This window comes from Bubalus bubalis, chromosome 8 (assembly GCF_019923935.1).
Source record: "Bubalus bubalis isolate 160015118507 breed Murrah chromosome 8, NDDB_SH_1, whole genome shotgun sequence".
Taxonomy (NCBI): Eukaryota; Metazoa; Chordata; class Mammalia; order Artiodactyla; family Bovidae; genus Bubalus; species Bubalus bubalis.
Window position 1 is genome coordinate 106,026,475 of NC_059164.1, and position 12,317 is coordinate 106,038,791.

General features: G+C 43.1%; 1 protein-coding gene across 1 annotated transcript; it reads left to right on the forward strand.

Moving 5' to 3' along the window:
- The first annotated feature begins 1,331 nt into the window (after positions 1-1,331).
- On the forward strand, positions 1,332-11,751 carry LOC102395492 (prolactin induced protein). Its single transcript, XM_006051537.4, has 4 exons — positions 1,332-1,481; positions 2,962-3,070; positions 11,061-11,175; positions 11,500-11,751. The coding sequence occupies exons 1-4, from the start codon at positions 1,387-1,389 to the stop codon at positions 11,616-11,618; spliced, it is 438 nt and encodes a 145-aa protein (XP_006051599.1). The 5' UTR covers positions 1,332-1,386; the 3' UTR covers positions 11,619-11,751.
- The last annotated feature ends 566 nt before the right edge of the window (positions 11,752-12,317 follow it).

The window sequence follows — 12,317 nt, forward strand, 5'->3', positions numbered from 1 at the left end:
AGAAAGTTACAATGTTGAAGAAGGAGGGTCACCGTGACCAGGGTGGGGTGGAATGAAAGCATTGTTCTTGAGCACACAGAATGGAAACAAAGAAGAAAGCATGTGACCACAATAATAGCTGGAGTTACAAGTGAGGAGTGACATGAGTAATGTCAAGTTCAGAGGAATGAATAAGGAAATGCAGGAGCACAATAAGCAGGCAGAGCAATCCACAAAGATATATTCAGAAACAGGCATACACCTGGACTTTAAATCTGAATTCTGGCTCTAGAGATATACACAGGCAACTCTCAGAACCCTGATTTTCACCTTCATGCCAGGGAAAGTCTTCCCATACTGCCATCTGTCATGCAAAGGATAGGAACAAATTCCACAATGTCATGACATCATAGGTAAAGGAATAGATTTAACTGAATAAAAGCTATCACAATGCCAGTGCCATCAAGAGCCAGTTTCCCTCTCATCCCAGGGAGAGAATCTCTCATTCCTGCCAGAGCAATCTCTGGACACTATTTGGGTTCTGTTCTAATGGAGAAATCCTTCCCATTGTGGGTCTTCCTGTGTGCCTTGTGTTGTAATACAGCAGTAAAAAAGTGGCCACCTCAATGGTGAAATAAGCAGACTCTTCAGTGCTGAGATGTCTGATTTAAGGATGCCAGCTATGTACAGAAATTGTCTAGAGTTAAAATACTGCCTGCACTGGGGACTCTGGGGCAGCTGGGGATCTTGGGCATCTGTAGGATGTATCATTGACCCTGAAGTTAAGAAGGACTCTATAACCACAAATATCTTCAAGTCACCCAGTGTTGTGACCTCAATTTTCCATCATCCGGAGCAGCCCATCTCTAGTTCACCCCACCATATGATTTTTGGTGGCCCTTGGGGAGACCTTGATCACCTTAGTTTCTGAAGAAAGGATTTGAACATGTCCTGTTGAACTTAATTAGGGCATCAAGTAAATGTGCCCCAGACTGAGATCTGAAATCTGCTCCCATAGCTGGATTCTCTGGCTCCAGAGACTATTGGAGCAGTGACTGAAGCTAAGACCATGTAGAGCAGGACAGACAGGCATGGAAAGATAACTAGGGAAAGTTTGGTATATCTTTTGAGGTCCTGGCCATTCTGAGAAACTCTAATAGTGAGAAAATGAAGAAGGGTAATCTAATTCCTCTCCCAGACTCTTAACACTCAAGCTGAATGTTGACTTTTCCCATAGAAAAACAAACTTCAGCTCAACAAGGAAAGATCATGAGTGGGGAGGATAAATGTATGACTGACAACATAGATCTGCTTGGCAGCTCTCCACTTCCTTGATCTGCATATAAAGACTGTGCTGAGCACCTGGGATCCTACTTCTCTAGGACATCACATTCTTTCTCTTTCAGCATGTACTCTTTCCATCTTCTGCTCAGGGCCAGCCCTGCTGCCCTGCTTCTGATTCTTTGCCTGCAGCTGGGGACCACCAAAGCTCAGGAAGACACGTGAGCCAAGACTTTCTCCTCCTTACTAAAAACAAAAAAAAATTGGGTGGGGAGGGGGCTCCTCCACTCTTACTCTAGAAATCTGCATATCCGTTCCTGAAAACTTTTTCAACTTCCCAGAACTCTAGTCCCAGGAACTCTCGTGAACCCCAGGCCTAGCTCCATTTTCCCCCCTCTTAGGGAGTGTCATCAATTTCCCTCACATTTCCACTGGGTGCTTCTAGGTTGCCCATGGAAATAAGGCTCCCAGTGTTCAAATAGGCTGTAAGTAACTGTGGTTGTTATTGTTTAGTTGCTAGGTTGTGTGTGTCTCTTTTGCGACCCCTTAGACTGTAGCCCACCAGCCTCCTCTGTCCATGGGATTTCCCAGACAAGAATACAGAAGAGGATTGCCACTTCCTTCTCCAGGGGATCTTCCCTACCCAGGCACTGAACCTGAGTCTCCTGCATGGAAGGTGGATTCTTTACCTCTGAGCCAAAGCTCTGATCCACATCCTGTCTATAAGTCAATACCTTTGTTCAAATTCTGCTCAGAAAACCCCACCTTCTCATACCTTCCCTCCTAGAAGAGAAGATGAAGCAGGTCAGAGTTCCAACAATAGCTTTAGGAAGCTTTGGGCAGGACTCAGGAAAGGATTAGAGGGTGTGGTCACAGATCCTTGGCCCTATGGTTTGAGACTGCTCTGACCCAGCAACTTAGACATTCTCCCTATTCTCAAGACCAAAGATGAAGACAAGGACCACTTGTCCCCACAAACCCTGATATCAGGAAGCGCAGGTTTAGAAGCTAGTTCACTGAGGGTCCACATTTGACAGAAGCAAGAAACTGGGAAAGCAGAATGGAGTAAGTAGGAAATGGAGCTAGGGACTGGGGAGGAATAGAATCATTCAGCAAATCTTGAAAGTTTTCTCTACAGGAAGAGAGTTTGGAATGCTGGGTTTCTGGGTTATGATTCTGGTGGTGATCTCTGTAGTGGGACCAGGTGTCCTATCCTGGAAAAAAACACTCAGGATTTTGAGAAGCTGGTATAATGTGGAGGCACCAAGAAACACTGGGTGAGGACAAGTTCAGATATAGATACCACTCTATTCAGCCCTGAGGCATGGCAAGTTGTTGAAATAAACTGTGCTAATTAAGGTGACCACCCAGCCCAGTTTGCTCAGGAATTTCTTGGTTTTAGCACTAGAAAGCCCCTCATCCCAGGCAGTTCCTTGCTTTGGGGCAAACTAAGATGACCAGTGGAAGGAAAGAAGATGCTCAGCTTTAAAACAAAGAATTCAAGTTGCTTTAGTAAGCACACCTAATCTGTACAAAACAACCCCAAATCAAAAGTTCTCAGGAGACTCAGATGCTGAGTGATTGATCCTGCTCTCATCATCTCCTTCGTCTGCACCTTCTCTGTTCCCTTGGTCTTGCTAATCGCAAGCCCTGTCTCTCATGGATTGATTTCTGATCTCAGACCCACTTCTCGCTTCCCAGAACCAGTCGACAGTTGATGACAATGGACCTGCAGATGCTACAAATAGACGCGAGTGAAGAGGCCACCGTGGTGCTTGAAGTTTCAACAGGTCTGAGGGAATGCATGGTGGTAAGTAGAGGCCCACCTTGGGAAAAGTCTGATTCCTAGTTACAAATAAGGCTATATCAAGCTCTGACTTCAATATTGCATAATGTAATTGATAACATAATGAACCCACACCCTCCTGCTCCCAATGCTCATATACATACTTGAGCCTCAGAATAATCATGGGGGCTCAGGGCAGATGACTACTGTTATTTTACAAATGAAGGGACCCCCCCAATCCAGAAAGTGTGGGAGGGAGGAGAGAGAAGGCGTGGCTAGTGGGAGAAGCACAGCTAAGAGGGAAGAGAGAAAAACGTGTGAGAGCTGGGGGAGGATGGGTGAGAGTCCCTCCCCAGGTCCTGGGTATGGCCGTTTGAAATGAAGGACAGGAGTGTGGAGAGCCTCAGAAGGAAAACCCACAACCCCATCTGGGAGGTTGAGGCAAGTGGGGAAATGAGATGCGGGGCCAACAACAGTCAGGTTATGAACCCTCCTCCCCAGGAAGACCTGAGCAGAGTCTGCTTTCTGCTCACTCTTCTGCTCTTTGGCTTTGTCTGCTCTTTTGTCAGAAGTTGACTGTTGTTCCAACCTCTCCTCTCTGATAAGGAAAGCACACCCTTCTCCTCCCTTTCTCCCAGTTCAGCAGTGGTGAGAGGGCGGATCTAGACCAGAGGATCTCCAAGGATAGCGTGCATTAGGCCTCCTCTTGTCTGACTGCTCTGGTCCCGTGGAAAGGACCTGTGCAGGTTGAACACACAGAACTTCCCCTCCCACCCCAGGAAGAGTATGTCCTTCTCCACCTCACTGATAGTCTCCTCTGGTGTTGTCACGAAAGCACAATCCTCCCTTCCTAGGGGCTTCCTCAATGTTCAGCGGGTAAAGAATCCACCTGTAATGCAGGAGACACAGGAGATGCGGGTTCCATCCCTGGGTTGGGAAGATCCCCCTGGAGGAGGAAACGGCAACCCACTCCAGTATTCTTGCCTGAAAAATTCCATAGACAGAGGAGCCTGGTAGGCTATAGTTCATTGGGTTGCAGAGAGTCGGACACAACCGAGCAACTGCACGCATGCAAATCCCTTGTTAGCTACCTCTGTTCAAGGGCCAAGATCCATGTATCTACCCTATCTCATTCCAGAAAGACATCTCTCAAGAAGCACAGGTACCTTCTGACAGCTTCGGAATTCAAATTAGATTTGAAAATGAAAGTGTTAGTCTCTCAGTCGTGTCACTCCTTGCGACCCCATGGACCATAGCCCACCAGGCTCCTCTGTCCATGGGATTCTCTGGGCAAGAATGCTGGAGTGGGTTGCCATTCCCTTCTCCAAGGGATCTTTCTGACCCAGGGACTGAACATGGGTCTCCCACATTGCAGGCAGATTCTTTACCTTCTGAGCCACCAGAGACTTTAAGGACAGGGACTAAATAGAAAACAAAATTGGGAGTGTGAGGATTGTTATTCATTAAACTGCATTCTAGAAATGGCCCCACACCTATAGGAGAAAGATTCCTGATCATTGAGCAAAGAGTAATACAGCTGTTTTATCTAATTTTTATGTTTACAATCCAATAATATGAACTATGTATACTAATTAGAGGTGGGAGGGAGAATGAGTCATAATTTTTCAATTTTGGGTTTTATTTATCAAAAGCACAGATGAAAAAAGAATGTGAAGATGGGCATTAAAGTTTTGTGATAATGGTAATTTCTAGTGGTGATAGATTGTGAAAGTCCATTTCCAACCCTGAGAATGTAATAGGTGTAAAAAAAAAAATGTTTTAATCAACAATTTGACACCTGATATAATTTTTTGCCGCTGTGATTAATAAAATTGTTTTAAGAACAATGCTAGTACAATAAAATAAAGCAAACTTTTTAAAACCTAACCAAGTACAAGTCCATGGAATGAATGATACTGCAAATTAGAAAGAATTTATGTATAACTATAAAATAAATGTGAGCTTTCCAGGTGGTGCTAGCAACAAAGAACCTGCCTGCCAGTGCAGGAGACATAAGAGATGAAAGTTCAATCCCTGGGTCAGGAAGATGCCCTAGAGAAGGAAATGGCAACCCACTCCAGCATTCTTGCCTGGAGAATCCCATGGACAGAGGAGCCTGGCGGGTTACAGTCCATGGGGGGCGGTCACAAAGTGTCGGACACAACTGAGCGACTTAGCATGCAAGCATGAAATAAATGTATAACTATGAGTACACCTTCCTATTTTTAAAACTTTGGAAAAAATATAATTTTATAGGTGTGATGTTTCTAGAACCTGATATTCATTTTCTAATTATAATGTTTATGTAACTAAATTCTTGATCAAATGAGGTACTAAAGATCATAAAGGCAAGTATATAATAGGTTGGGATTTCCCTGGGGGTCCAATGGCTAAAACTCTGTGCTTCCAAGGCAGGGGACCTGATCAGGGAACTAGATTCCACAGGCTGCAACAATAGATCCCTTGTACCATACCTTAGATCTGGTGTAGCCAAATAAATAAATAAATACAAATAAATATTTTTAAAATGGAATAGATTATATCCTCAAACATGTGTTTGAATATAAACACCATATAATAATGTAATGTTGAAGAAAATATAGGGTTGACCAAGTGCTTAAACATTTGTGGTCTGGACCATTTTGCTGGTCTTGGAACTCTTATCAGAAAATTGCTCTAAATTTGTAAATAAAATGCACTGATTACAAAGGAAAACAGACATAATAAAGAAAAATGATAAAATTATTTAAAAAGTAAACGTGTGATACAGCTATATATGTGTGTTTCTTTATGGGCACACTAGCTGAAAGGCAATATACTTAAATAATAAACAAGTTACATTTTATTTTCTAGAGATTATATTATATGGTGGCTGTCATCGTGAAGCTTGCGTAAAGACCTTAAACTATACACTACATTTGGCAACAAATCACAGCTGTTTTGTTGGACATCCAAGGGACTAGGAATTTTTTGCTTTGGTTATTCAAGTACTGAAAATCCTGATTCATAAAGATTGTTGTTGCTCACTTCATAAGTCATGTCCGACTCTTTGCAACCACATGAACTGCAGCATGCCAGCCTTCCCTGTCCTTCACTATCTCCCAGAGTTTGCTCAGACTCACATCCATTGAGCTCATAGGTCTCATAGGTCTCATCCTATGCTGCCCCCTTCTCCTCCTGCCATTGATCTTTCCCAGAATCAGGGTCATTTCCATTGAGTCAGTTCTTCACATCAGGTGGCCAAAGTACTGAAGCTTCAGCTTCACCATCAGTCCTTTCAATGAATATTCAGGGTTGACTTCCTTTAGGACTGACTGGTCCAACTCTCACATCCATACATGACTACTGGAAAAACAATAGCTTTAACTATACAGATGTTGGTTGACAAAGTGATGTCTCTGCTTTTTAATAATTTGTTTAGGTTTGTCATAGCTTTTCTTTCAAGGAGCAAGCATCTTTTAATTTCATGGCTGCAGTCATCATCCTTAGTGATTTTAGAGCCCAGGAAAATAAAATTTGTCACTGTTTGCACTTTTTCCTCTTCTATTTGAATGAAGTGACAGGACTGGATGACATTTTGTTATCATGTTGTTCGGTCACTCAGTCATGTCCAAGTCTTTGCGTCCCCATGGACTGCAGCATGCTAGGCCTCCCTTGTCCTTCATCATTTCCCAGAGTTTGTTCAAATTCATGTCCACTGAATTGGTGATGCCATCCAACCATCTCATCCTCTGTCGTCCCCTTCTTCTTCTGTTTCAATTTTTCCCAGCATCAGGTTCTTTTCTAATGAGTCAGATCTTCACATCAGGTGGCCAGAGTATTAGAACTTCAGCTTCAGCATCAGTCCTTCCAATGAATATTCAGGATTGATTTTCTTTATGATCGACTGGTTTGATCTCCTTGCAGTCCAAGGGACTCTCAAGAGTATTCTCCAACACCCCAGTTTAAAAGTATCAATTCTTCAGTGCTCAGCCTTGTTTATGGTCCAACTCTTACATCCATACATAACTACTGGAAAAATCATAGCTTTGACTATATGGACCTTTATCATCAAAGTAATGTCTCTGCTTTTCAAGGTGCTGTCTAGGTTTGTCATAGCTTTCCTTCCAAGGAGCAAGCATCTTTTAATTTCATGACTGCAGTCACCATCTGCAGTGATTCTAGAGCCCAGACAATAAAGTCTTTCACTGTTTCCATTGTTTCCCAGCCCGGCATTTCGCATGATGTAGCTAAATATGTTAAATAAGCAGAGTGGTAATATATAGCCTTAACGTACTCCTCTCCCAATTTTGAACAAGTTTGTTGTTCCATGTTCAGTTCTAACTAATGCTTCTTGTCTCTCAGGAGACAGGTAAAATGATCTGGTATTTCCATCTCTTAGAGAATTTTCCACAGTTGTTTTGATCCACAGTCAAAGGCTTTTGTGTAGTCAATGAAGCAGAAATAGACGTTTTCCTGGAATTCCCTTGCTTTTCTATGATACAACAAATGGTAGCAATTTGATGTCTGGCTCTTCTGCCTTTTCTAAACAAAGCTTGTACATCTGGAATTTCTCAGTTCACATACTACTGAAGCCCAGCTTGAAGGATTTTGCATATTACTTTGCTAGCATATGAAATGACTGCAATTGTACTGTAGTTTGAACATTCTTTTGAATGGCCCATTTTTAGGATTGGAATGAAAACTGTTCTTTTCCAGTCCTGTGGCCACTGTAGAGTTTTCCAAAGTTGCTGACATATTGAGTGCAGCACTTGAACAGCATCATCTTTTAGGATTTTAAATGGATCTGCTGGAATTCCATCCCTTCCACTAGCTTTGTTCACTCTAATAATTCCTAAGGCCTGCTTGACTTCATCCTCCAGGATATCCGTCTCTAGGTGAGTGACCATGCTATCATGGTTATCAAGTTATTAAGACCTTTTTGTACAGTTCTTCTCTGTATTCTTGCCACCTCTTATTAATCTCTTCTGCTTCTGTTAGTCCTTACCATTTCTGTACTTTATCATGTCCATCCTTGCATGAAATATTCCCTTGATATGTCCAATTTCTTGAAGAGATCTCTTGTCTTTCCTAATCTGTTGTTTTCCTCTATTTCTTTACATTGTTCACTTAAGCCTTTCTTATTGTTCCTTGTTATTCTCTGGAACTCTGCATTCATTTGGGCATATCTTTCCCTTTCTCCTTTGCCTTTCGCTTCTCTTATTTTCTCAGCTATTTGTAAAGCATCCTCAGACAACCATGCTACATTCTTGCATTTCTTTTTCTTATGGATGGTTTTCATCACCACCTCCTGTAAAATGTTATGAATCTCTGTCCATAGTTTTTCAGGCACTCTGCTATCATATTTAGTCCCATAAATCTATTCATCACCTCCACTGTATAATCATAAGGGGTTTCATTTAGGTCATACCTGAATTATCTCTTGTTTCTCCCTACTTTCTTCAATTCAAGCCTGAATTTTGCAACAGGGAGCTCATGATCTGAGCTATAGTCAGCCCTAGGTCTTGTTTTTGCTAACTGTATAGAGCTTCTCCATCTTCATCTGCAAAGCTTATAATCAATCTGATTTCAGTATTGACCATCTGGTGATGTCCATGTGCAGAGTTGTCTCTTGTGTTGTTGGAAAACGGTATTTGTTATGACCAGTGTATTCTATCTTTGCCCTGCTTCATTTTGTACTCCAAGGCCAAGCTTGCCTATTACTCCAGATAACCCTTGACTTTCTACTCTTGTATTCCAATCCCCTATTATGAAAAGTACATAACTTTTTGGTGTTAGATCTAGAAGGTCTTGTAGGTCTTCATAGAATTCTTCAACTTCAGCTTCTTTGGCATTACTGGCTAGGACATAGACTTGAATTACTGTGATGTTGAATAATTTGCCTTGAAAATGAACTGAGATCATTCTTTGTTTTTGAGATTGCACCCAGAACTGAATTTCAGACCCTTTGTTGCCTCTGAGGTCTATTCCATTTCTTCTAAGGTATTCTTGCCCTTAGTAGTAGATATAATGGTCATCTGAATTAAATTCACTCATTCCTATCTATCTTAGTTCACTGATTTCTAAGATGTCAAGGTTCACTCAGGCCATCTCCTGCTTGATCATGTCTAATTTGCCTTGATTCATGAACCTAACATTCCAGGTTCCTATGCAGTGAAGTTCTTAATAGCATCAGACTTTATTTTCACCACCAGACACATCTACAACTGAGTGTCATTTCTTCTTTGGCCTAGCCTCTTCATTCTTTCTGGAGCTATTTCTCTGCTCCTCCCCAGTAGCATATTGGACATCGTACAACCTTGGGGGCTCATCTTCTGGTGCTATATCATTTTGCCTTTTCACAATATTCATGCAGTTCTCAAAGCAAGTATACTGGAGTGGATTGCCATTCCCTTCTCCAGTGGACCACGTTTTGTCAGAACTCTGCACTATGACCCATCCATTTTGGGTGGCCCTGTACAGTGTGGTTCATGGCTTCATTGAGTTACACAAGACTCTTTGCCATGACAATGCTGTGATCTGTGAAGGGGGATAGGTGAAGATATATTGTTGTAAATGTAATAAAAAAACTAAACAAGGTGAGGGTAGATTTCTCTATAGAAACACCAGGATGTCCAAGTATTCTGAGTAAAATTCCAAGGGGGAGAACACTTGAATTCACTGTTTGGGGGCTGACAGGCCATTCAGCCCAGAGCTGCCAGTTACCTGGAGAAGTTGCAGGAAACGCGCTGATGGCCCCAACTGTGACCATGCATGTCAGTCTGATAGAGCACAAAGGTAGTGATGAGAAACAATATTTCAAGACCTCTAAAATTATAATGTAGTGAAACATATCTATGTCTCTCTTCTTGATAAGATCACGCATACTGCTAATACCACCATGGATTACTGATGACCTTTGTAACAGAAGTGCTCAGTTTCAATGAGAGTCTAGTAAAAATAAAGATAAAACTTCTTTCCACCTGAATACACAGACTCACTGAATACTATCCGCAAACCTTTCTGGGTTTATGGACCCCAGAATAAAACTCCCGTGCTGAACACTAACTAGACAGAAGGTTCTTGACGCCACTGAAACTTACATATGCTGTACTCTGGGATCTTCATTTTTTTAGCTTTTTCTTAATTTTGGCTGTGCTGGGTCTTCCTTGTGTGGCTTTTCTCTAGTTGGCAGTGAGCAGGGGCTATGCTTCAGTTGCAGGGAAAGGGCTTCTTGTTGCAGTGAATTCTCTTGTTGGGGAGAATGGGCTGTAGAGCCGCAGGCTCAATAGCTGTGCCGCATGGGCTTAGTTTGCCCTGTAGGATGTGGGATCTTCCTGGCCCAGAGTCAGAACCCGTGTATTCTGCATTAGCAGGCGAATTCTTTACCACTGAGCCACCAAGAAAGCCCATATACTCTGGGATCTTAAGTTGTAAAGTGCTCTCGATTTGAAAAAGAAAAGGAAAACTAACTTCAAGATCTCAATCTCATTTGGAGCCCATTGGTAGCAGCCAGGGTTGGTGAGTAAAATTGCTTTTGCCTCACAACTGAGGAAAACAAGAGTGAGACACATCACCCTAATTATGAAAGGTCACTAATTACCGAAAGTCACAGAGTTTTAGAGGAACACAGCTGGGGCTCAGCCACAATCTGGCAATGGGGCCTGGCATTGACTTCCACACCCAAGCAGCCAGGCTGTGGTCACAGCCCAATTCCAGACAGCCTTGACTAGGGAAGCAAGGCAAGCCTGCTCCCCAGATGACCAACTGCCCCAAGATGACTGATCCCAGCCCTGTGGACTCACTTACCTCTTTCCTCCCAAGCCCTAGACCCACGCTGCTAAAGCAGGAACTTGAGGACATGAGGACAGAAGACCTTCTGACCTAGACGACGCCGTATGGTTCACTCCTCCTGCCTCTGACCCACACCCACCCCTGCTTTTCAATCACCAAGTAGATCTTCCTCCTCCCCTTTCACTCTTTCTTGTCTTTCACTTTTCCATCCTCAAGCTAACACTGGGTCCTCTCTTCCCAGATTAAAGCTTATCTTCTAAGCAACACTCCGATTGAAGGCAATTTTAATTATAAATTCACCTCCTGCCTCTGTAACAATTACCCAAGGAGATTCTTCTGGGATTTGCAAACCAACAGTAAGTACAGGAGATGACCAAGGGAAGAACTATCCTCCAGGGAGGGAAAAAACACAAGAGAAGCATGGCTCCAGACCTGGATCAGAACCTCCATGAGGGAGGGCAGAGAGGAAGGGAGGAAAGAAGAGGAGGAGAGAATGTGGGGACTCTGCCCAATTTGAAAGGTGAAAGGTTTGGGAGAAAAGTTAATAAGGGATCTATATTTGTAAATGATTTGCGGAAACTGAATCCCAGTAGGGAAATTCCTGGGGATGGCAGAAAAGTCAAGGCATTGGGGTTGGAGTGTTATCAGAGATGACCTTTGTCCTGCCTTGTCTCTTTCAGGTACTGTAAAAATAACAGCAGTGGTTGATGTTATTCGTGAACTAGGTATCTGCCCGGATGACTGGGCAGTGATACCTATTAAAGCAAATCGCTTTTCTATCACTAAGAGCCTACCATAGTCTGATCTAAATGGAAGCCTTTGTCTCTGCACATCCCAACCCCGCCAGCAGGGGATTTCCTCCAAGGAAAGCTGGTTGGGGTCAACTAGCTAACTTTAGTCTCTAAAAATAAACGTCTTACAAGCTTCTCAAACTTCTGCTGTGTCTTTCCTACAAGATCTACCCCAAAGGAATCTCAGAATAGCCAGAATTTTTAGGGTTTTGTTCTTTCAAAAGACCTTTACCGAGGAGAGTTTTGGGGCTTTCCCTGTCCATGAAATACTCTGGCCACCTGATGCAAAGAGCTGACCCATTGGAAAAGACCCTGATGCTGGGAAAGGCTGAAGGCAAGAGAAGGGGATGACAGAGGATGAGATGGTTGGATGACATCACCAACTCAATGGACATGGATAAACTTTGGAAGTTGGTGATGGGGTTGCAAAGAGTTGGACACGACTGAGCGACTGAACTGAACTGAACTGAACTGTCCATGAAAGAGAAGATGAAAGAGAGAGGGCCCATTCTCATAGAAAGGGAAAGTGGTGGCCCTAAAACTCATAGCAAGTGATGGGAAGAATGTGGACAGGAACCTCAAGGCCCCCTATTCCCTGGCCCTCCTACATCCTACTGCTCCACACACCCTCCTCTCCCCAAGAACTGCTTCAGATCCCAGGAGATGGGAGTCATCCTGCCTCTAGCAGAGTCAGGGGCAGAATCCAT